The sequence below is a fragment of the Pelophylax lessonae genome (assembly GCF_965119305.1).
Source record: "Pelophylax lessonae genome assembly, chromosome: 9".
In the NCBI taxonomy this organism is placed as follows: Eukaryota; Metazoa; Chordata; class Amphibia; order Anura; family Ranidae; genus Pelophylax; species Pelophylax lessonae.
This window is the reverse complement of record NC_138776.1, coordinates 170,328,742-170,353,311: the sequence shown is the minus strand read 5'-3', so window position 1 is coordinate 170,353,311 and position 24,570 is coordinate 170,328,742. Positions and strand designations below refer to the sequence as shown.

Here is a 24,570-nt window from a genome sequence, read left to right as displayed (position 1 = left end):
TTGTCAGCCTGACAAGTCGCACTCCCTCGCGGTCCATTGACCGCTACAGGACCCGTTCTAATAGGAGCGACCCAAGTCACTCCGACTTAGAAAAAGGGTCCTGTACTATTTCGGGGCGACCTCGGAGCAAGTTGCATAGACTTCCATTATGTGAAGTCCCTGCAAGTCGCTCTGAAGTCGTGGTGCAATGTAATGCACAAGTCGCCCCCGAAGTAGTAAGGAGTTGTCGCCTCAGTGTGAACCGGCTCTAAAGCATCCCCAAACATGTTATTTAAAGGATTTGTGTATTTGCAACATTGCCATATAAGCCACAATTAAAGCCTACTCCCAGCTGAACAGTTTATTTTTACTTTTTTGTACGGGTGCATGTCATCCATGACAGCTATAGATTTTTATTGTTTACCAATTGTAAAGTAGCCTTGAAAATGACCAGAAAAAAAAAATTGCAAGATTTAGCTTCCATAGACTTCAATATGGTTTGGTCATATCTGCTGAGTTTTTGGATCTCCCACTGGGTTTACCAGTACTTGTCAGATTTTCTTTCTAGATTTGGTATGCACACACATCTAAAGTTTTCAGCTATCCCTATGCCAACCAGGACATAAGTGTTCATATTAATTCTTTGCAAGATTTGGGTTCGGTCATATCTGTGTTTTACTGTATTTTTCCTTTTTACAAATACCTATATAAAATTCTAGTTAAATTACAAGCTCTTTACAGTCTTCTTTAATTGTTTAAAATTGTTACATTTTGAATTGTGTTTACCACATTTTCTACTTAATTCATTTGGAATGTGGCCATATGTTTCAGTATGGATAGGCGGTATACCTGTACTGTGTAAATTAAATTCATTCAATTCATCTTCACAGAAAACTGAACAAAATATGCTATTATGTTCTGTGGTTTATTTTTGTTTTGTAATAGCATACTGTTCTTCTCAATGGAATGAGTATATTACTTGTCCTGTAGTCAGCCTTATTTCCCATACATATGCATTTGCTGCTCTCAAATGCATCCGGCATTACATTGGTGCGGGAATATTTACTATGGCATCCGCAGTTGATGTCTTTTGTTTACGGGAACATGACACAGAAATAATACAGGTTATTTTGGGTACAATGAGTCTACATCTATTTAAATTTTCTCAGCAGCTTGAGAATAACTGACATGACAAGTTTCTGTTTCCGAGATGCCGCTGTTACTCTATTTCCAGACATTGCAGGAATTGTTTTTATTGTTCCTAAGTCTTTAGCAATGCTATTTAAAAAATGTCTTCTGCTATTGTTTCAGCTGGCAACTTGGGATTCCTTAAGAGGCCTTAATGGAAGCCTGCAAGAGAAGCGACTTGACAATGACCTACAAGGATTAACGCTGAAAGTGGTGACTATCTTGGTATGGTACTGCAAAACACAAAACAGCTAAATGTTTCTTTTTCATCTTGTGCAAAATTTGACAGTGTTTGATTTTCTCTGTTGCTCTTCTCTGTGACGAGAGACTACATGAAAATGTGGCAATAAAAACTGTATTTTGTACTGTTTCTACATTTTCAACTAAATTAAACTCTGTTTGAACAGATATGAAGCCTTATATTGTTTGGAGTATTGTTCTGAAAAGGGAAGATAGTATGTACTAGTGGGGAGGTATTTCTTATAGCTATCAATTGCACATTTTGAATGCAGTTTACAAATTAAAAGTATACATCTAGAGGAAACACCTCTAGTTTTTGCCCCTTTCCTAAAACGTTTTTTTATCAATGTATTTATTATAGGCATTTATATAGCACCAGCAATTTACATAGAACTTTACATATTGTACATTTACATCAATAAAACAACAAGAGAAGGGCGCACCAACCTTGTGCATTACCACTTCAAAGTTTATTAAAATCAAAGAAGGGTAGCAAACAATATACTCACAAATGTAGGATATGAACAAGCATATAGGAAATAGGCACCGCTCACTTCCAGGAAATTTCTCTATTGCTGGATAGCGTGATGGCTTCCTCAAAACTTGATGTTGCTTACATGTTTCGAGGGATGACCCTCTTCCTCAGAGCCAAAATCGTGTGGATAGCGTGAGTGGCGATTTTGGCTCTGAGGAAGAGGGTCCTCCCTCGAAACGCGTAAGCCACATCAGATTTTGAGGATGCCATCACGTTATCCAGCAGTAGAGAAGTGTCTTATAAGCGAGCTGTGCCCATTTCCTATATGCTTGTTCATATCCTACCTTTGTGAGTATATTGTACGCTACCCTTCTTTGATTTTAATAAACTTTTAAGTGGTAATGCACAAGGTCAGTGCGCCCTTCTCTTGTTGTTTTCTTGTAGTGCCTTTTCGATACCCTTGGTCCTGACGGAGGCAGCAAGACCACTTCATTTGTGCCATAAAACCGTCTAGAACATTCACCTTCCCGCATACTACTTGAGCGCAGGAGAGATATTGTTGTTTTTTGGAAAACATTTACATCAATCCCTGCCCTCAAGGAGCTTTAAAGTGACTCCAAAGGCTAAAGTTGTTTTCCCTTAATGCATTATCTGCATTAAGGTAAAAACCGGAGTTCCTTACTACAGCCCCCCCCCTATACTTACCTGAGCCTGATCTCGATCCAGTGATGTGCACAAGAGCAGGGATTCTCTCAATCCTTATTGGCTCAGAGACGGAAATGGGAGTAATTTGCTCCTACTGCTGTCAATCACAGTCAGTGAAGAGGGAAGAGACACACAGAGCCAGCTTGTGAGTGAGCCTGTAAGAGTGCCCCCATAGAAAAGAGGCTTGCTATTGTGGGCTCTAAGCGATAGGGGACCCAATAAGAGGAGGATCTAGGATACTCTGTGCAAAACCATTGGACAGTGCAAGTAAGTATGGCATGTTTGTTATTTATTTATTTTTTTCAAATCATTGGTTTACAATCAACTTGTTAATTTCCTAAAATTACCCTAAAAATCCATCACATAGGATCCTCATAAAAATGACTGCTGTGGATAGGTGCTTAACATTGAGACATGCAGATGCCGCTGTGAGAATCGCTCCACCACAGTCACACACAGCCTCCGACCTCCTTCATATGACCAAAATGGTCTTATTGCACCTTCCCCAGTGGGGTCAAAGACTCTCCAACCAGCGTACAGTGTTGTAGTAAGACTCCCTCGGTGTAAATGGAATAAATAAAGGAACATCTAGTGCTCTCTGTATATAGTCAAACTTGAATAAAAACGATAGTAGAAAACTTACAATGCACTTCAGTCAAGTGCAGATGATTAGTGCTCTCAGTCTCACCATAACCCTGTAAGGATGGCCGCAGGTGACGTCACACGTTGCTCCTCCCCCGTACACGTTACATCCTGGGTGGGACTTTGTCAGCTGGAATGGAGCCCACTCCTAAATACACTGGCAGCCATACGCGATCTATCAGAATCAGCTGGACTGACTGCCTGGCTGCCCACCACAGCAAGCAAAACCAATGCCAGTACACATATTAGTAACTGGACTTACATCAATATAAACTGTACTGAGTTAAGCCTTCCTACTCATTAAAAATGGGACTTACCTCCACTATTAATTATCCTGGTTTAAACATATCACCAACATACAAGCCACATACATTAACTAAAGGGACACTACTTGTCCTATCGGTTCTATACGGGCTAATCTTAAAGGGGAGCTCCCCAACTACATACATATCTAAGATATTTTCCCATACTATTAATGGATATTAATTTAATGTAAACGTGGGACCCACCATGGCCATCCTTTCACAATATATATTCCAAACCCCAGTTCCCTCAAATTTTGGGGTATTGATGATTATTGTTATTGTATGTGGCGTCTTGAATACTTTGAAGTACAGTGGAGGGGTTTGGGGTCTTTTATACCCCATATCCCTCCATAAAGAGTACATGTCACTGCCTATTACTGTCACAAGGGATGCTTACATTCCTTGTGACAGCAATAAAAGTGATCAGATTTTAAAAATAAAATAAAAATATATAGGAAAAAAAATTAAAATTAAAGTGCCCCTGCCCCCGTGAGCTCGCGCACGAAAGAAAAAGCATACATAAGTCACGCCCACAAATGAAAATGGTTTTCAAATCACACATGTGAGGTATTGCCATGGTCATCAGAGCGAGAGCAATAATTCTAGAAAAAGACCTCCTCTGTAACTCTAAACTGGTAACCGTTAAAAATGTTTAAAACGTCGCCTATGGGGATTTTTAAGTACCGTAGTTTGTTGCCATTCCACGAGTGTGCGCAATTTTAGTGTGCTGCTCATATGTGTGGGCAAATGTGCAATCTGTCTTCTATGCTTGTAGGAATGTGCATGCCTATGCCTTCACGCATGCGCATTAGCCAAACAACGTGTCTTAACCTGACTGCTGGCATAAGGGCTAATTGTTCTGGAATCCCAAGATAAGAAATAGGATGGCTAATTAGACTACTTGAGATACCACAGGGAGTGTCCATAGGATAGAATTTCTTATAAAACAAATATTATTTAATTTTTTTCAAAGGTACATTTTAAACAATTAATGCCGGTTCACATATGTACGGCTGCGGCGATCGCATGTAATGTCGGAGCGCACTGCTCCTTCATTACATGCGATCGGCTGTGCGGTGCAAGTTCAGCCATACACTTTGTATGGCTAAATTCGCACTGCACCCGCAGCAAAGACGCACAGGACCCTTTTTTGCAGCCGCACCAGGATCGGATCACACAGTGGTTCACACTTGTGCGATCCGATCCTGTGCGAACTGTAAAGATCGCACTGCGATATGCGATCAAACTGGGGGTGTCGTTAACATTTCATTGACACCCCCAGCGTATCGCATATGGCAGTGTGAACTGCCAGGGATGCGTTTGCGATGCGTGAACAGGCTGCGAATTCGCAGCCTTCCCGCATCGCATAAGTGTGAACCGGCACTTAAAGGGGAGCAGATAAGTGAAGTTCATCATTAGAGTTTAGATACCCTTCAATAGAAAATCTCATTTCTAACAGTCTCACTAATTTTTTTTAACAGTGCTCTTGGCAGTTTAAGCCACAAACATTAAAGTCTAGTTTGTGAATATTTTTATACATTTTAAGACTATGTACCTGATGTTTTGTCACAAAAGTTGCAGAACATTTTATCAAATATAAGTCTTTTACGTTAGGTTAAAAAAAAAAAAAAAAAAACATGTTTAAATATTTCATTGATACGACTTGCAGTCAGTATGTGGAGCTATGCTAAATGGCCCAGGTGAAGGAAGGATGTCCCTGCTCTTATGCTAGCAAAGATCCATCTTATTGTTTGGATTACCCCAGTCTGGTAGAAAGCATGAATGTAGTGCTATATATATATATTTTTTTTTTAGAAAGCCCAGCATACTTTACAAACAGAGGATCAGGAATATACTCTGATCCATGTTTATTTGTAGATTTACACAATAAAATAAAAAGTTATTAAACCAAAAAATGTGTAAATGTTTTAGGCTTCAAAAATTGGTTAAAAGCGAGGTAAAGTTTGTGTTTATAATGCATTTTGGAGAAAGCGTTTTTTTTGTTTTTTTTTTACACATTTTTTCAGTATTTTTGTCACTCTTTTTCCTACTTTTATCATCTTAACACTTAATTTCTGTATTCAGTAGAATCCAAACAGGGCAACACGAAGGGAAATTCTAATTACTGCAAAGAGCCAGTAAAATATTTTTATACAATTCAGAGAATGTATGTTGGGAGAGGAGGATGTTAGTAGGTTATTTCAGACTAAAGCAAACTGTACTTAATTGCCACTATGCTGTGTATTTGGTTATGCATATCAGTAGGCTCGCCATTCATATTTTATACATGCAAATTAAATAAAATGTAAAATGTGTATATTTACATAGTTACATAGTTGGTAAGGTTGAATAAAGACACCATTCCATCCAGTTCAACCAGTGGTGTGAGTGTGTGTGTTTGTGTTGATAGTAATTCCCTTAGCCCTGTATGTTGTGGTCATTAAGGTGCCCATCTAATCGTTTTTTTTTTTTTTTTAACTATCAATGCTCCCTGTTAATACCACTGCTTGTGGAAGAGAATTCCATATCCTTACCCCTCTGACAGTAAAGAACCCCCTACGCAGTTTAAGGTTAAACCGCTTCTCTTTCAGTTTCAATGAATGGCCGCATGTCTTTTTAATCTCCCTCCCACTAGAAATATTTTCTCTATGCTAGAGTAACTAGTAGGGTACTTGTATATCACTATCATATCTCCTCTCCAGAGAGAATACGTTTAAGGCTTGTTATCTTTCTGTATAGCTGAGGTCCTCTAGTCCCGTTTAATAGCTTTGTTGGCCTTCTCTGTACTCTCTCCAGTTTCAGCACATCCTTCTTGAGGACTAGTGCTCAGAACTGGACGGCATACGCAAGATGCAGCTGGACCAGAGTCTAGTAGAGTGGCAGAATTATAGTTTTATCTCTGGAGTAAATCCCCTTTTTAATGCATGCTAATATTCTGCTGGCTTTGCTTGCAGCTGCTTGGCATTGCATGTCATTGCTGAGCCTGTCATCTACTAGGACTCCCAGATATTTTCCATCCTGGATTCCCCCAGTTCTTGCCCTAGGGAGTAACTTGCCTTTGTATGTTTAGCGCTCAAATGTATTGCTTTACATTTTTTACCATAAAACCTAATTTTTCATGTAGTGGCCTAACCCGTTATATTTAGGGCTTCTTGTAAGGTTTCCACATCTTGGTGTGATGTTATTGCCCTACTTAGCTTTGTTTCATCAGCAAACACTGAGATTGAGCTTTTTAACCCATCCTCTATATCATTTATGAATAAATTCAATTGGTCCCAGGACAGATCCTTGGGGGACAACACTTACTACACCAGACCATTCAAAGTACTCACTGTGTATCACCACCCTTGGACATGCCCCTGTAACCAGTTTTCTATCCAGGTACATACCCTATGATCCTTGCCTACAGACCTAAGTTTCTATAGTAAACATTTTTTGGGGACTGTATCAAATACCTTTGCAAAATCCAGATATACCACATCCACAGGCCTTTCTTTATCTAGATGGCAGGTCACTTCCTCATAGTATGTTATCAGCTTGGTCTGGCAAGAACGATCCTTCAGGAATCCATGCTGATTGCAACTAATGATACTGTTTTCATCAGAAAATTCTTGGATATAGTTCCTTATCATCCCGTCCAATAGTTTACAAACTTACTGACTGGCCTTAAGTTTCCAGAAATATATCTTGGCCCTTTTTTTTAATATTTCCTATTTCTATTTTGTTTGCCTGATTTATAAACTAAAGTTTTTTTTTTTTCCTATTCTTAGGAGGAACCTTTTGTGATGGTAGCAGAGAACATACTTGGTCAACCAAAGAAGTATAAAGGTTTCTCAGTCGATGTCCTTGATGCATTATCTCAAAATCTTGGCTTCAAATATGAAATTTACCAAGTCCCAGATGGGAAGTATGGACACCCGCTTCCTAATGGTTCCTGGAATGGCATGATAGGAGAACTTATAAATAAGGTAATAAACCGCCAAGAATATAGTCATTGTCCTAGATTTTAAAATCAATGTAAATATTCAGTTATTTCAGTAACACTGACTGCATGTCTGTCACTCATAAAAGTGCATATTGGACAGTTTGGCAAGCATGAATCTTAAAATGAGCTGTTCACAGTACATAGAAGGAAAATTTATGTTAACATTATTAATGAAAATGAAACTCATGAGAAAGCTGTTAAATTGCCAGTATTAGCAATGGTTTACATTTCAACTGAAAATGATATAAAGGGGAATTTTTGGAAAAATTAGGAAACCAGGGTTCTTCTCATAACCCATCGGTTTCCCCCAACAGCTAATGTGTTTATTAGGCCAGAAAGTTGTGATTTACAGATTGTTACAGCAAAGACACTTGTTGGTATAATGCAATGTCAAGGTTAGTTTGGGGGTGTGCATTTGCTTGTAGTGGTGTTTGGAGGGAATTTGCACAGTTAGACTTTAAGGACAAGCTTTTGGGGGTCTACCCTAATAGCTTATCCTGAAAATTTAACAGTGAAAATAAATACAGTATCATGAACAGTATGGAACTATGTTGCCTGATTACAGAGAACAGAGAGTCTGCTATTTTTACTTAGACAGACTGTATCAATGACATAAGAGGTTCAGCAAGAAGCAAAATTTCCTTTAGTATTGAGCAATTATCGGTGCCCTATATACATATTATATACTTACAAACTAAAAAAAAAAAAAAACAATTGAGTCTCCATTCACACTGGTACGACTTGTAAGGCGACTTGGTCAGCCTGACAAGTCACGCACCGTCGCGTCCCATAGTGTAGTAAAGGACCGGTTCTAATAGGAGCAACAAAAGTCGCTCCGACTTAGAAAAAGGGTCCTGTACTACTTCGGGGCGACCTGGAGCGACTTGCATAGACATTCATTTTATGAAGTCCGTGCAAGTCGTGCCGAAGTCGCGGTGCACGCGACTTCACAGGTGGCCCCCTAAGTCGGATCGCCGTGGTGTGAACCGAGTCTAAAAAGAAAACAAGGTTTGAAAAACAAAAGCGCACTTGCAAACAATTATTTACAGTTAGCTAAACATTTTGTACATATATATATACCTAAAATGAAATATTAACCACTTCTGGACTGGAAGGATTTACCCCCTTAATGACCAGGCATTTTTTTTGCGATTCGGCACTGCGTTACTTTAACTGACAATTGCGCGGTTGTGCGACGCTGTACCTAAATAAAATTGATGTCCTTTTTTTCCCACAAACAGAGCTTTCTTTTGGTGGTATTTGATCACCTCTGACATTTTTATTTTTTGCGCTATAAACAAAAAAGCAGTGACAATTCTGACATTGTATATGCTATATAATACTCCCAATTAAAAAAAAATAAAAATCTATTTTTTTTCATAATTTTAGGCCAATTTGTATTCTGCTACATATTTTTGGTAAAATAAAAATGCCGATAAGTGTATATTGATTGGTTTGTGCAAAAGTTATCGGGTCTACAAATTAGGGGAAAGATTTATGTCATTTTAATTTATTTATTTTTTCCTAGTAATGGCGACGATCAGCGACATTGCTGCCGACAGATTGGACACCTAACTGACATTTTTGACCCTTTTGGGTGGACCAGTGACATTACCACAATAATCAGTGCTAAAAATATGCACTGTTACTGTACTAATGACACTGGCAGGGAAGGGGTTAATACCAGGGACGATCAAAGGGTTAAATGTGTCCCTAGGGGGTGCTTTATAACTGTGGAGGGGATGGGCTTGCTGCATAAACACAGAGACCTGTGTTCCTAAAAAACAGGATCCCTGTGTTTCTAACTGACAGAACAGCGATCTGCCATGTTTACAATGGCAGACCGCCGTTCTGTCTCCATGGGGAGCGATCGCGGGTGCCCGGCGGCAATCATGGCCGCTGGACCCGCTGGTTGGCTCCCCCTGTGGCCAATGGGTGTGCGCAGTCCCGCGAAGCGATGTACAGGTATGTCATTTCGTGGGACAGAGCCGATTTACCGCGGTAAAACTAAGGCTGGTCAGAAAGCGGTTAACTGCCATCCATCTACTTCTTAGACCAAGGAGAGGGTTGTAGTCCCCAAAGCCTGTCCCTAAAATATAATTGTTAGAGCAAAAAAATTTAAAAAAGTGTATAAATGACAGTACTAAACTGTACTCAACTGGTTAAAATCACCTTAGACCAAACCCCTTTAATGCACCTAGGAGCCACCATAGCAGGTACATACACTATTGACAACGCCAACAGACCTCAGTATGTGGATTAAGCATTTATGGGGTACTGTGTCAAATGCTTTGGTTAAGTCTAGTCTAGCTCACTTCTTCATAGAATGTTATTAGGTTGGTCTGGCAAGAAGAATCTTTCATAATTCCATGCTGGTTACTAAAGCATCTTTACATTAGCTGATTGTGACATGATTGAGTCCTTTATTCAGTGAAAGGAAGATTTACTTTATTAGTCAAAAAATTACATTTGTTAATGCCTCTCGATCCTTTTTTATGGTGTGTGATTTTTAATAATTGTTTTATTTTATCTAAAAATGTGCTTCTCCGATAAGTATAGCATGATATGTTTGTTAGATAAATAAACTTAATCTAACGTATTAATTGGTATGTATTTAGGAACCTTTCTTGTATCGTCTTGCAGAACTGCAACCTCACAAATATTGCTGTTTCACATATTTTTTTCTTATTTCATTATGATTTTAAATAAAATCTAGTTAGGAAGACATGAGTTAAAACAATGACATACTATTTGAACAATTTCTTCTTGCCCTTGTAGAGAGCAGACATTGCTGTATCAGCAATCACTATTACACCAGAACGGGAGAGCGTGGTGGATTTCAGCAAACGTTACTTGGATTATTCAGTAGGAATTCTTATCAAGAAGCCGGAGGAAAGGATAAACATTTTTTCACTCTTTGCTCCTTTTGACTTTGCCGTGTGGGCCTGTATCGCAGCTGTGATTCCAGTGGTTGGAGTACTGATATTTGTTTTGAATCGAATCCAAGCTGTGAGAGCACAAACCTCATCACAAACAAATGGATCTACATCCTCAACTCTACACAGTGCTATATGGATTGTGTATGGAGCATTTGTTCAGCAAGGTATGTAATTCATTCAAGCTATTTTGCCGCTTGCCGAAAGTTCATTTGCTAACTTGATCTTACATAATGCATTAAATAAACATGTGGCACCCTCCTAGGAAGGTTCTAGTGAGAAAGTATAGTTTTGAGCTCTGTCTGTTTAGCAGAAGGGCTGCAGGTAAATCTATATTGTTCTCTGCCTACCAGAGAGCAGGATCTGTTAGTGAGGTCTACTCATTGTACTCAGGATGCAACTCGCTCTGTCTGTAGTGTGTTTCACACTGGTCCAATAGGGAGGCATGTTGGACAGTGGAAGGAAACCTGACAAATTGGTGCACAGGCTTTTGATAAAGCCCTGGTAATTTGGCAGAGGAAAAGTGCCTCAGAGCATTCTGGGATACTGTATGAAAGCCAGGAGTACATGTGCTTGAGGACTTTTGTCTGGATAGCAGAGTCCCAGAGGGAGGGAGCTGCTGCCTCCTCCTCTGTAGAGGTGTCATGTGGCCTCAGGGGGTCGACCTGAGGGCCTGAAGAGTAGCAGTGAGGATCTGAACCTGGAGGTCCAGAGGAGCTCACTGAGAGGGGAGACACTGGAGGATCTGTCTCTGCAGTACAGTGAGTATAAAATATTGTGTCAAGGGTCCTGACCTGAAGGGGGCCACCCCTGCTCCTAGGAGAGTCAGTGGACAGGTGTCGGTTGAGAGGGGATGCTAGTGAGAGTGTCATGAAGATAAGTTATCATCCACCCAGTTGTCTTGTTAGTAAAGAGCAAGAGACTTAACCCCTTTTTACACTTGTGGCAGTGTAGATTAAGCAGCCTAGCTATTTCCATTTAACCTAGAAGGTCTAAAAATAGAAGTCCTTAACTTATGTGAATAGTTCAACTGGAGTATCCCACTATTCCTGTCTCCTATCCCAGTTCCAAATATACATAAAAAAACTAACACCACTAGACTGTTTATTTGTGTGACGAGCCATCAGGAGCAAGGAAGGGATCCATGAACTATATCTCAAGATAACCGTGTGCTGGTTATCAGGGGAGCCAGTCAAGTCATTATTCAGCAGGGCCTGTGGGGACACTGCTACAAACATGTAAATTATTTTTTCTAGTCAATGTATAATTAAGATCATATAGGAAATAGTGTATCATAAAACGTTTTATGTATAGTGTTTATGTGTTGTCACGTTTTACTTTCAGTGAACTTTATTAAAACAAGCATCATTGTGGTTTGGCGAGATTAAATTTAACTCTAGGCAAACAGAAAAGTACCTCATCATCAGTGCCCTGATTACATTAAAGCAACAGCAGTGCACATCAGTGACACCAATCAATGCCGATCAATGACACTAATCAGTGCCTATCAGTGACCCCAATCAGGGCCCATCAGTGATCCCAATCAGTAGCAATTAGTGGTGCCAGTCAGTGCTTGCCCATCCATGCTGCCCATCAGTACTGCCCATCAGTGTCCATTAGTGCCGCCAGTCAGTGCCCATCAGTGCCGCCTATCAATGCTCATGAGTTCCACCTATAAGTGCCCGTCAGTGCCCCCTATCAGTGCTCATCAGTGTCACCTATCAGTGCCCATCAGTGCGGCATATTAGTGCCTCCTCATCAGTGTCACCTAATCAGTGCCACCTCATCAGTGCCCATCAGTGCAGCTTATCCATGCCCATTAGTGCAGCCTATCAGTGTCCGTCAGTGTTGCCTCAGCACACATCAATGAAGGAAAAAAATTTCTTATTTACAAACATTATTTACTGACAGAAACAAAAAAAAATGTTCTGTCTGTTTTCTTTTTTTTAGTAAAAAATAAAAAAACTCAGTGGTGATTAAATACCACCAAAAGAAAGCTCTATTTGTGTGAAAAAAAAAAATTGGCTACAGCATTGCATGACCGCACAGTTGTCATTCAAAGTGTGACAGCGCTGAAAGCTGAAAATTGACCTAGGCAGGAAAGGGGGAAAAGTACCCTGTATTGAAGTGGTTAACCACCTGGGCAAAGTGACGTATCGGTATGTCACTCGCCCGCGAGCCAATAGGGGGTGAGCGCACTGCCTGAGGCGCGCTCCCGCTCCCACTCGTTCACTGCCATCCCCGCGCGAGTGACCGGCGGCTCCGATGTCCACCGGTCACTCGCGATCTCCCGCCGGAGAGGGAGAAAGGCAGGTGGCTGATGTAAACAAAGCCGCCTGTAATTCTCCCTGGTGTAACAGCAGAGATCATACGATCCTGCTATGTAGGATCGTATGTCTCTGTGGTTCCACCAAAAGCCACGCCCCTTTACAGTTAGAAGCACACCCCTAGGGACACTTGTGACCCCTTCATCTCTAATAAAGTTAACCCCTTCCCTGCCAGTGTCATTTTTACAGTAACAGTGCATATGTATAGCACTGATTACTGTAGTAATATCACTGGTACCCCCAAAAGTGTCAAAAATGTCAGTCAAGGGTCCGATCTGTCTGCCGCAAAGTCGCAGTCCCGCAAAAAAAATCGCAGATCGCAGCCATTACTAGTTAAAAAAAAATAAAAAAGACATAAATCTTTGCCGTAGTTAGTAAACACAATAACTTTTGCGCAAACCAATCAAAATACGCTTATTGCGATTTTTTTATACCAAAAATATGTAGCAGAAAACAAATTGGCCTAAAATGTTAAAAACATTTTGTTTTGGGGAATTTCATATAAAAAAATGTGAAAAAATAGTGTTATTTTTTCAAAATTGTCGCTCTTTTTTTGTTTATAGCACAAAAAGTAAAAAGTGCACAGGTGATCAAATACCACCAAAATAAAGCTCTGTATGTGGGAAAAAAAGGACATCAATTTATTTGGGTACAGAGTCGCACGACCGCGCAATTGTCCGTTAAAGTCACAGTTAAATGTCCAGTGACAAACCAAATAGAACATCTGTCAGCAAAAGTCTTTTTTTTCTATTACCATGCTACAGTTAGTCAGTAGGGTGCCAACATCTTAAGCCTTGTACACACAGGCTGAATGTTGTGCAGCATCAGTCAATAAAAAAAAAAAACGCCAGACAATCGACCCGTGTGTGTATGGCAGCCGGTCTGACAGAAGCCAGCTCTTTGGCTTGCTTCTGTCAGACAGGCATGCTGGAAGACCAGCAGCCGACCGGTTCCCAATTAGCGCTCTCAGCCAATGGTTGAGAGCACAGACCAGAGTGTTCTGGCAAGGGGGCCTTCCCCTGGTCAGAACACAATAGCTCAGCGGGGGAGATTGATGTATTAACGTCAGATTGTTAGTACAGCGGCTTAGACCAGAGCTGTTAGGTTTTTTTTTTTTTCAACCTGCTGGGTTCAATGGAAAAAAAAAAAAATATATATATATATATATATATATAGTGGTGTGTACCAGGCTTAAAAGACCCTGTTCCACCTCCAGACAAGCAACTAACCTTCAACCTGGCTCCATCTAGTTGTGGGGGACAGAAAAGTAAGCTGGGTATACACGTTATTTTTTTTTTTTTTTTTCAACCAAAAGAAAACAAAAAACCTTATTGCAAATTATGTTGATGCAGGGATTTTCCTGCTATTCTATTGTATTCTGTCAGCATACACAGATCAATACTGCAGCCATTGCCTGCAAGTGCTGATCGATTTCTTGTTTTCCAGGATACCTGTTTGACAGAAGGTAGTCATTCAACCGGCTTCTGTTGAACAGACAGCGGTACACACAGACCGAAATTCAGCAAGTTCGGCAAAATTTTTGATCATTGTATACCCTGCCTTGGATATACAATTTCTTAAATTCTACCAAAGACACCTATATTGCTCAGTTTTCTTTCATATATAAAGTGCAATCCATTGATAATAAGAGAGCACAAAAGTAGTGTTTAAAATTGTGCAACACAGTATATATTGTTTGGAGTTTCAGCAGTGCAATAGTTTCTTTGGAATCTTCTCTACTGAATGATATTATTAGGATGGTTATAATTCTTGCGTCCTATTTCTCAGTGTCGCTGTCTCAAAGCATCTATATTATTTTTTTTCAAATATACATATATTTTGAGTGTCTTAAAAAGAAATGACAACTCTGGCAGCCACTTTCCTCTTGGGTATAAATTCGACTTCTACAATATTCTCCAAATTTAATATACAGCAACCTTATCACATTTCTCCTGGGAATTGTACAGACCTTCAAGTCAAAGGAGGGAATGCAGATTCTGCACACATGGTTGCACTCTGTTCACGTGTGTCCTTATGGTATACACATTCACTCATTTACTTTTAGGTTATGAGAGAAATTGAGTTGTCTTGAAAGCAAGAAACTTGTATAGAGAAAACATGTAGGGTGTAATTTCTGAACTTCCACTTGCCCGACTGTCATGTTGTTCCAAAGGCTTCAAGAATATGAAGTCCCCTACCTGGGACAAGTATGGGAGAGCAGGACTGCTTGCCTAAACCACCTTACACGTTCTACTTTAGCATGTTCAGAATTGCAGTCATACAGTTCCTCAACTTTTTTCTTTTTAATCTACAGCCATCATTCATTTAATGATTTTCCATTTATATATAAAAAAAAAAAAAAACCAACATCAGCAAATTTACTCTAAAAATCGGAATATAAATATAATAAATATATCTTAATACATCTTATAAAGCTATTTTGCTTCCTGCTGTGTTTTGATTATGTTCATTGCCATGAATAAATTCAGCAAATAAAAATGTATCAAATTTGTGTGGGTAGTAATTAAATTCCTGCTTTACAAGCAGAAACATAGACTGATGAAGCGACTAGGTTGCCTAAGCTCCTCCTCAGAACTAAAGCTGTGAATGTTTATTACAGGCCAGTTTTTTTTAGACATAGCTTTTATTGTTTTTGTTTTTTACTTTCAAAGATTTTTATTAAGTTTTAACAAAACAAAATCCATCAACAGATAAAAGCATTTAGCCATATAAATTGGTAGGTAACTTAAAGAAAGCTTCACCATACAAGTTATGACCTGTGGAGTGAAAAATGGAGGAAGAGCAACGTGAGTAAAAGTAGAACATCATGCAGTCGGGGGGGGGGACCCCCCTGATCCCCACGCAACCCCAATGGGATCACAATATGTCGCCAGAGAGCCAGGAAAGACATTGTTTTTGTTTTTTAAAAAACTTTTTCTTATTAGTCTTGTTTGAGTCTGAAAATGCACTGCACTTATAAAGGCCAAAAAGCTTGGATGCTAAGTTCACCTTTTGGAGAAAAAATAATAAATGCACAGATTTTTGTAAGAAAAAAATGTGCATTTATTTTTTTCCCCCAGGAGCCTGCAAAGCCATGCACCTGCAATTAGGTGCAATGTCAGGCTCCAGCAGACAAGTGAAAGACAAACACAGCAGAGGGGGCAGGAATGAGTAAAATCTTCAAACTAATAATCAAAATAGCATCACTCCTGTGTACAATGTCTGTGTTGAGATCAGGGTGTAGGGGAAAGAAATACAATGACAACTAAAGGAAGAAGTATGGTCAGAAAGCCTTAGGTAACTGTTGTGCCAGACCTGCTCCATAGGAAGACATTTGGTGGCATCTATGGTCATATCCCGTACACCTCACACACGCACAGAGTGCCACAGGGGAGCACAGGGCATTGTCACTGATTAGTGAGCTCAAAGTTCAGTGAAACTACAAGTCTGTCTGCCATGGTGGAAGATGTGACCTGTATTTTATTCATTCACAGAACCCTCGCCCGCTGTTACGGGGGGGGGGGGGATTGGGGGGTCAGGGAACATGTGATGGAACATGTTGCATGCTACACCTTAAAATATACCTAAAGGCAACATTTTTTTTAAAGTTTTGGGTAGAGCAAAGAGGGATTAGAACACCTGTCTGTGTCCCTGTTAAGGAGCTTCACCCTCTCTATTTGTCCTGTTTACCATTATCAATAAAAGTGAAAGTAAAAAAAATCCCAAATTTTGGGTTGTCCCCAGAAAAGTAATAGAGGGGAAATCTTCTAATGGATCTGGTAACTTGTGGGTCCCCTAAGAATTCCCATAATTTGCGGGGATCTCCTCTCACTTGCAATAGAACAAAAAATTTCTCCAGCACTCAAAAATACAGTCACCAGTCAGGGATAGATCCATGGGCCATGCAATCTCAAGGACAATGCTTGAGTGGTGAAGCCCTCCTCAGGCAGGGGAATCCAACTCACAACTGCAAAGAGAACACATAGGGGGCCCAAATGCCTAGTACATCACCCAACTTTTTTTTTAAGAGATCCAAACAGATGTAATGCACATGACATTCTCTGATGGTCAATCAACGAGCAATAGGCAATGTCAGCAGACTGATGCGTTTCAGGGATGCATCCCCTTCCTCAAAGCTTAAACCAACAAATGTATGCCTCTTACATATACCCACTGGGCACCCTGTTGTTCCACCCCCAATAGAGTGGGGTGTCTCAGCATCAGATGAGGTCAAAGGTCAGGCAAGCAAGAAAAAAATCCCGCTGACGAAGTCTCTGACGTAACGCGTACGGGGAGGAGCCTGCTCGGATTACGTTGTCTTCCTGGAAGTGCTGAGAGAGCTGTGTTTTGCTGTGGAAAGCCCGCACTGCTTATGTGCATTTAAATGTAAGTGCAATATCCTCTATTCATAAGGGAATAAATAGCCTTTTAAAACAGAGAGCATTAGATCTTTCCCTTCTTTTGTGTATACCGGGTTTCTGTCTGCATGGAGTGTTAGCTGGAGGCGGTGAAAGAAGGGACACCAGGTTGTTATCCTTGCATCCCTAAACGTGTTTGGCTCTCAGGAGTCTAGTCCTAAGGTGAGCTGCTTACCTACACTTATCACTGGGAGCACTGGAGTGGAGCATGCAGCACTTTTTTGTGTGAACACAGATGAAGATTGATTTATTTTGGTTTAATTTTTTGTTCACCTCATATTTGGACTATTAATTTCACCGTTATCACATTATCACTTTAATCACTATTTTTGGATTTATTATTGAGTCGATATTTGATTGATAGTGATTTAGACACGAATATAATTTTTCACCTGGCGCAGCAATATTGTTTATTAATTAGTCACTGGTGTTTCATGTTTAGCACTGATTGTTTGCAGCCTCGTGTATACAATTTTATATGGTTTTTGGATATTTTTGTGTGTTTTTAAATTTTATGGTTTGCGCTGATTATCATTTTTTCTATTAAGCAAGAAAAAAAAACACTCTTCCATAAATGTGTTAATATTTAAGAAAGGACTGCTTATTTGATCTTTTGTTGATACATATGTGTGTATGACAACCACACTTACAGTTCCAGATGGGCTATCTCAATCCCTGGATTCTGCTCACGGTGCTTGTCTGAGATGAATGAGATGGGTCTGCTACAGGAGTCAGGCAGTAATTGCTGCTGGAAAAGCACACCTGACTCCCGTAGCAGGCCTATCTCATTCATCTCAAACAAACACCGTGAGCAGGACCACACAACACTGTATTCACTCCAGGGATTGGACAAGATCAAGCAACACTGTATTCACTCCAGGGATTGAGATAGCCCTTCTGGAGTTGTAAGTGCGGTTGTCAGTAAATGGTACACACATCTATGTATAGGGAAAAGATCAAATAAGCAGTCCCTTCTAAATCTATATAAACACAATTTTGAAAGGGTGTGTTTTTTCTTTTCTTTCTTGCTTGTAGTTTTTTGCCTTGACCTCGTCTGATGCTGAGAAACCCCGTCCTATTGGGGATAGAACAATAGGGTGCCTAAGGAGTATATGTAAGAGGCATACATTTGTTGGTTTGATCTCTGAGGAAGGGGATGCGTCCCCGAAACACATCAGCCTGCCGACATTGTCTATTGTCATCCATTGCTACACTGATTGATCATCAGGAAATGTCATGCACATTACATCCACTGTTTGTGAGCATTGATTTGGCTGTTTGGTTTTCTTCAATAAATCTTGGATAATGCACTAGCCATTTCCTCTCACTTCCTGTATGGCCCTGGGACAGGAAGTGAAGGGAAATCTCCAAAATGGGATGGAAAAAAATCTGATGGGTTATTATAACCCTCCCTTACTCAATCCATAATGAAAAAAAAAAAGTTTTGCCTATAGTTATACTTTAGATACAGATGTTTCAAAAGGTGAACTTAACATTTAAACCAGTTTTTTTGTTTATCTATGATTTACAATCAAGCAGTAGCAGTAAAGGCATGGTGATATACGTATATAAAATCTTCTATTACATTCTCAAATACCCAAGTTTCGTCATTCGGAGTCCTCATGGAGTGGAAGGACCCTGAACACTGCCACGCTATTTTTATAATGGGAAGTCTATCCATTCACGTGCACTTACTCAAATAATTTTTTGCAATGCAATAGTATTTATCATTCCATCAAGAATACTTTGACATTTACTATTTACATCTCCTGTCTATTATATTAAATCTCACATAGTACACGAAATAAATGTAACCCTCTATTCCCAATCATTTATATAATCTGTTATCTCATTCTCTCCTATTTGTCTCTATCTTACTTATTCATTCAAATCTCTTATACATATGAGCATTAAAACATACAACTATCTACTCTTATTACATCTTTTTTTTTTTAAAGATATGACCTAAATAGTGTCAATCTCACTGATATAATTTCCATCCACATTTCTCTTAAAGGGAAACTGTACCTGATTTAATCTTTACTTCTCTAAAGGGGACCTAATTTCATACTAATCAAACATTTATATTTAACCCTACCTCGGAACGTTCTCTCAACATCTCTTCACCCAAAGGCACAATTCAAAATTAGTCAGAAAACAATTCAAATTAAAATCTGTGTTCAACCCATGTGGCTGTAGAGTACCCATTTTGAATACCCATTGGGTTTATTTTTTGGATATTTCTATCATCATATCCATCCCTCTCCAATGATCTGTAACCTTATCTATCTATAAATGTTTGATTATTATGAAATTAGGTACATCTTCCCCTTTAGAGAAGTTAAGAATGAATCAGATACAGTTTCCCTTTAAGAGAAATGTGGATGGTAATGATATCATTGACAATCACACTATTTAGGTCATATCTTTCAAAAAGAGATGTAATAAGAGTAGATAGTTGTATGTTTTAATGCTCATATTTAGGGGTATATAAGAGATTTGAATAAATAAGATAGAGAAAAATAGGAGAGAATAATGAGATAACGGATTATATAAATCAGTGGGAATAAAGGATTAAATTTATTCAGTGTACTATGAGATTTAATATAATAGACAGGAGATGTAAGTAGTAAATGTCAAAATATTCTTGATGGAATTACAAATACTATTGCATTGCAAATAGTGATTTGAGTAAGTGCATGTGAATGGGTAGACCTCCCATTATAAAACTGGCGCAGCAGTGTTTAGCGTCCTTCCGCTTTGTAAGGACGTTGAATGACGAAACTAGTTGGGCAGGGCTAGGACGCTAGACACCATTCGGCATGACTGAACCATACTTGCGGCGTTGAAGCTGAGCCGAAGATGAGACAGACACAGTAAGTACAAGGTACTTGCTCTCTTAGTTTCGAGTAGACACTTTATAAATGTGAGTGTACATCAACTTTGTGTTTTTAATAAATTAACATTTTTTTTATGGAATTGCGCTATGTAGACTCTCCTTTCTTCCTCAAATCAATATACCTCTGATATACCCCTGTGAGAGACTGCAGGAAAAGGGATTGGATCATCAGCAGTAGCGTTACAAGCCATCCTGCTGGATAATTAGATCTGCGCTGACCATTTACTTTATCACCTTTCCAGCAAGTTTTACTTGCATATCTTTGCTCCTTCACTGCCTCCCCACCATCACTTGTTACCCCTCTAATGTTAGAAGGCTCAAGCTTGAGCAGCTAGAAGTCACCAGTTCTGAACACTCTCATGGACAAGCTTCAACATAAGCCATAACCAGAACTGCCACGCTGCCCCAAATGAGCAGGTCACAGTGTATTGGTAATGTTTACAACTGGCTAGGAAAAGGCTAAAATATGGTATCCCCAAGTGGTACATTGTTATCTGCAAGTAGTACAATATGTTATCATTAGAGACGCCATTAGGTTTTTATTTTGTTTTCACAAAGAGATTTAAAAAAAACCTCAAATGTGTGTTTTCCATCCATATTGCTAATTGATTATGGGCAAGCAGGTGTCTCATTTGGTTAAATAAGACCAATGCTGGTCTTTCCAAAAACTTAAAGAGGAAGTAAACCCTCCTCTGCAACTTCTACCTATAGGTAAGCCTATGATGAGGCTTACTTATAGGTACTGTAAATATCTCCTAAACATGTACCGTTTAGGAGATATTTACTTTAAATGCAGCCAGTGACATCACTGCTGCATGCGCTCTGAAGGAACGGCCGCTGGCGCCGTTCCTTCAGAGCCCCATGCCGTGACCGTCGGTTCCCGCATGCATACGCGGGAGTGATGTCACCGCGGCTCCGGCCAATCAGATGGCCGGATGCCGCGATCCCGGAAGACGGAAGACACTGAACATGTCGCCCGTCATACAGGTAAGCGGGCGGCACGGCGGGGGCTCGTTCTAAGGTAAGTATTTCATAATGAGCTAGTATGCGATGCATACTAGCTCATTATGTGTTTCTCTTTCAGGTTGGAAAAAAAAAAAAATGTTTAATGAGTTTACAACCTCTTTAAAGTAGTATTAAACCCTCAGAAATTTTTAGCTTAACACTTTCAATGCTGCTGGCTCCTGCTCTCTCTGTGCTGTTCCCCTTTACTTTTAGCCTTCACAGGAAAGAGTTAACAGTGGACATTATAGTCTTCAGTCAGTCTTCTGGCTTGGAAGGGGAATTGTGAGGAAGAGGGAAGAGCAGGGATTCCATCCTAAGCTACTGGACTATGTACTTCTATCAATTCACACAGTGTAGGTAGACATAACTCTAGCCCCTGCATACAAGGGTGGAGACATATTATGCTTCATAAGAAGGGAGCCACTCTAAACCAGGATATCTGGGGCAGCTACCATGGCTCCAGCTTATACTTGAACATAGGCAAAGATTAAAAGATAATGCTCAGGGGGTGATTAAATGAGTTGCTGGATGTGCTTACAAAACCAGGGGTTTAATGGCACTTTAGTTTATTTTTTTGAAGTGGTGAGAAATTTGAGATGCAGGAATACCATCTCTAACATTACAGTTTGGTCAAATAAATGTGTTCAAAGAGCTTAAAACTGTGTCTATCCTAAAGAGTATTACCTTATTTAAACTCTTCTTTAAAAATGACCATTTGTACCGGTCCCTTCTTTTTTTCTTATTTCCCTCAGTGATTTGTTCTTTCCATTCTATACAAGCTCTGCTATAAATCAATAACTTACAGAAGACAGTTATTACAGGGCTGCTCATATAAACAGATTCAAAATGACTGATGCTCATGATGGTGTGCTAAGATCACAAAATATAATATGAGAAGTATAATGTCAAATGCACAACCCTTATCTCCAGTCATTTCCTGCCTCTGGCACATCGATTTCCATGTAGACATTCCATTCCTTAAAATCCATTTGAGTTTTACTTTAACTAATTTAAATGAATATACAGTATTGGCACAGCTTTATGTTTATTGTTTACAATTGCGATGGTTTGTAAACCACAACCACATATTTTAAAAATAAAAAATAAACTGTCCTTTCAAGCACCTTTCTCGTAACCTTCTGGCCTCCATCATCTCATGTGCAGATGTTTAATTCCATGCTTCATTGAGTACAAATGTCTTTGGGTCACAGTATGTAACCCAATGAGAGATGACCTTTCTTATAAAACATGACTCTCTCATTACTTGGAACAAGCAACACTTGTGTACTTATGACTTTCATCGATTCTTTCTAATTGTTTTATTTTCCCTCTACAGTTTCTACAGGTGAAATTGTTTCCATTGTTTTATTGATATTATTTTATCTTGTATGTTTAGGGGGAGAATCTGTGGCAAATTCAGTGGCAATGCGGATTGTGATGGGCAGCTGGTGGCTTTTTACTCTTATTGTGTGCTCCTCTTATACAGCAAATCTGGCGGCATTCTTAACTGTGTCAAGGATGGACAACCCTATAAGGTACAATTGATTTTATTTTTAATTTGTTTAACTGAAACTCTGGCATTAAAATTTTGTTTTCCAAATTGTCTGTAACATTTATATGTGGTATTCCTTTACTTTATGGTGCAGATTGCAAAAATAATGTTCCAAAACTATTGTTTTAGAACTTTTTCAATATGGAAAAATATAAAATGCCAAAAAAATTCTTAAAAAATAAAAAAAGTCATCATGGATTTGATTTATTAAAGTGAAGACAGTAAAAGTGAAGTGAAATTAACCTGTTTGAAATTAAAACTTTAAATATGTGTACAAGGGAGTTTGAGAACTCTTCTAGCTTGTTATTGAATATGTGAAGTACACATCGACTCATTTTGTTGCACTTCAGTTCAGTTTGGGAAGTGAAGGGCAGCGAAGTGAACCTTTGTTTACTTGAAACATCCAATCAAGTGCAGGGTTGGTTAAAAGTAAACATGAATAGATCCACGAGCAACTACATGGCTTAAAATGCAGCACAATGTTCAAAAGCCAAGATAAATAATTTATTTTCCCAATACTTTCTAGTGAGCAATTGTCTGGGCCTTCAAAATGCATCTTAGTAGCTTCATGTCATCAGGCCTCCTCTCCCCAAATGTCTCGCACCCTGGAGAGGTTTGCAAAAAAGGCAGATGGAAGTCTAATTACCTCATTCTTTCAAAATGCAACCGCCTGGGGGATGAGGGGGTGGAGGGTGGTCAACTGGGCAAATTCCTGGGGGATGGGAGGGAATGTGAATTGCTTACACTTAGACATGAAGTCTGCAAAACAGTGGTTAAAAAGTGTACTTTGCTGTACTTTATCTTACTTCACACTTAAGTGAAGGTCCCTAATAGAAAGTATGGTGAAATGCAGAGTTTATGTTGATCACTTATAGGGCTCGATTTACTTCATTTAAGTTCATCTAAAGAGAAGTGTGTGACAATTTAGGCGGGTCTCAGGTTTCTATGATTAAGCCCTCTATGATTAGTGAGGCGGTCCTGAGGCGGTAACTGTCAAGAGCTTGTTTGTTGACTCTCCACACTGATAAATGCAGACATCAGTGATCCTGTTTAGTGTGCAGTGGTTTCTTTTTCTAAACTTTGGTCTGTGAGTGTACAAACCCAATTCCAAAAAAGTTGGGACACTGTACAAATTGTGAGTAAAAAAGGAATGGACTAATTTACAAATCTCATAAACTTATATTGTATTCACAATATAATATAGATAACATATCAAATGTTGAAAGTGAGACATTTTGAAATGTCATGCCAAATAAACATTTTGGATTTCATGAGAGCTACACATTCCAAAAAAGTTGGGACAGGTAGCAATAAGAGGCCAGAAAAGTTAAATGTACATATATGGAAGAGCTGGAGGACCAATTTGCAACTCATTAGGTCAATTGGCAACATGATTCGGTATAAAAAGAGCCTCTCAGAGTGGCAGTGTCCCTCAGAAGTCAAGATGGGCAGAGGATCATTAATTCCCCCAATGCTGTGGCGAAAAATAGTGGAGCAATATCAGAAACGAGTTTCTCAGAGAAAAATTGCTAAGAGTTTGAAGTTATTATCATCTACAGTGCATAATATCATCCAAAGATTCAGAGAATCTGGAACAATCTCTGTGCGTAAGGGTCAAGGCTGGAAAACCATACTGGATGCCCGTGATCTTCGGGCCCTTAGACGGCACGGCATCACATACAGGAATGCTATTGTAATGGAAATGACAACATGGGCTCAGGAATACTTCCAGAAAACATTTTTGGTGAACACAATCCACCGTGCCATTCGCCTTTGCCGGCTAAAATGCTATAGGCCAAAAAAGAAGCCATATCTAAACATGATCCAGAAGCGCAGGCGTTTTTTCTGGGCCAAGGCTTATTTAAAATGGACTGTGGCAAAGTGCAAAACTGTTCTGTGGTCAGACAAATCAAA

The 24,570-nt window shown here is 39.4% G+C and overlaps 1 protein-coding gene across 3 annotated transcripts in view; it reads left to right on the top strand.

The window, feature by feature from the left end:
• The window catches only part of GRID1 (glutamate ionotropic receptor delta type subunit 1), a 1,530,549-nt gene that overhangs the window by 1,319,959 nt on the left and 186,020 nt on the right, over positions 1–24,570 (top strand). For all 3 annotated transcript variants that reach the window (XM_082268262.1, XM_082268263.1, XM_082268264.1), the window contains exons 9-12: positions 1,291–1,392; positions 7,305–7,502; positions 10,298–10,622; positions 22,501–22,639. In XM_082268262.1, the coding sequence (XP_082124388.1) occupies positions 1,291–1,392; positions 7,305–7,502; positions 10,298–10,622; positions 22,501–22,639 (764 nt within the window). The remainder of the gene's footprint in view (positions 1–1,290; positions 1,393–7,304; positions 7,503–10,297; positions 10,623–22,500; positions 22,640–24,570) is intronic.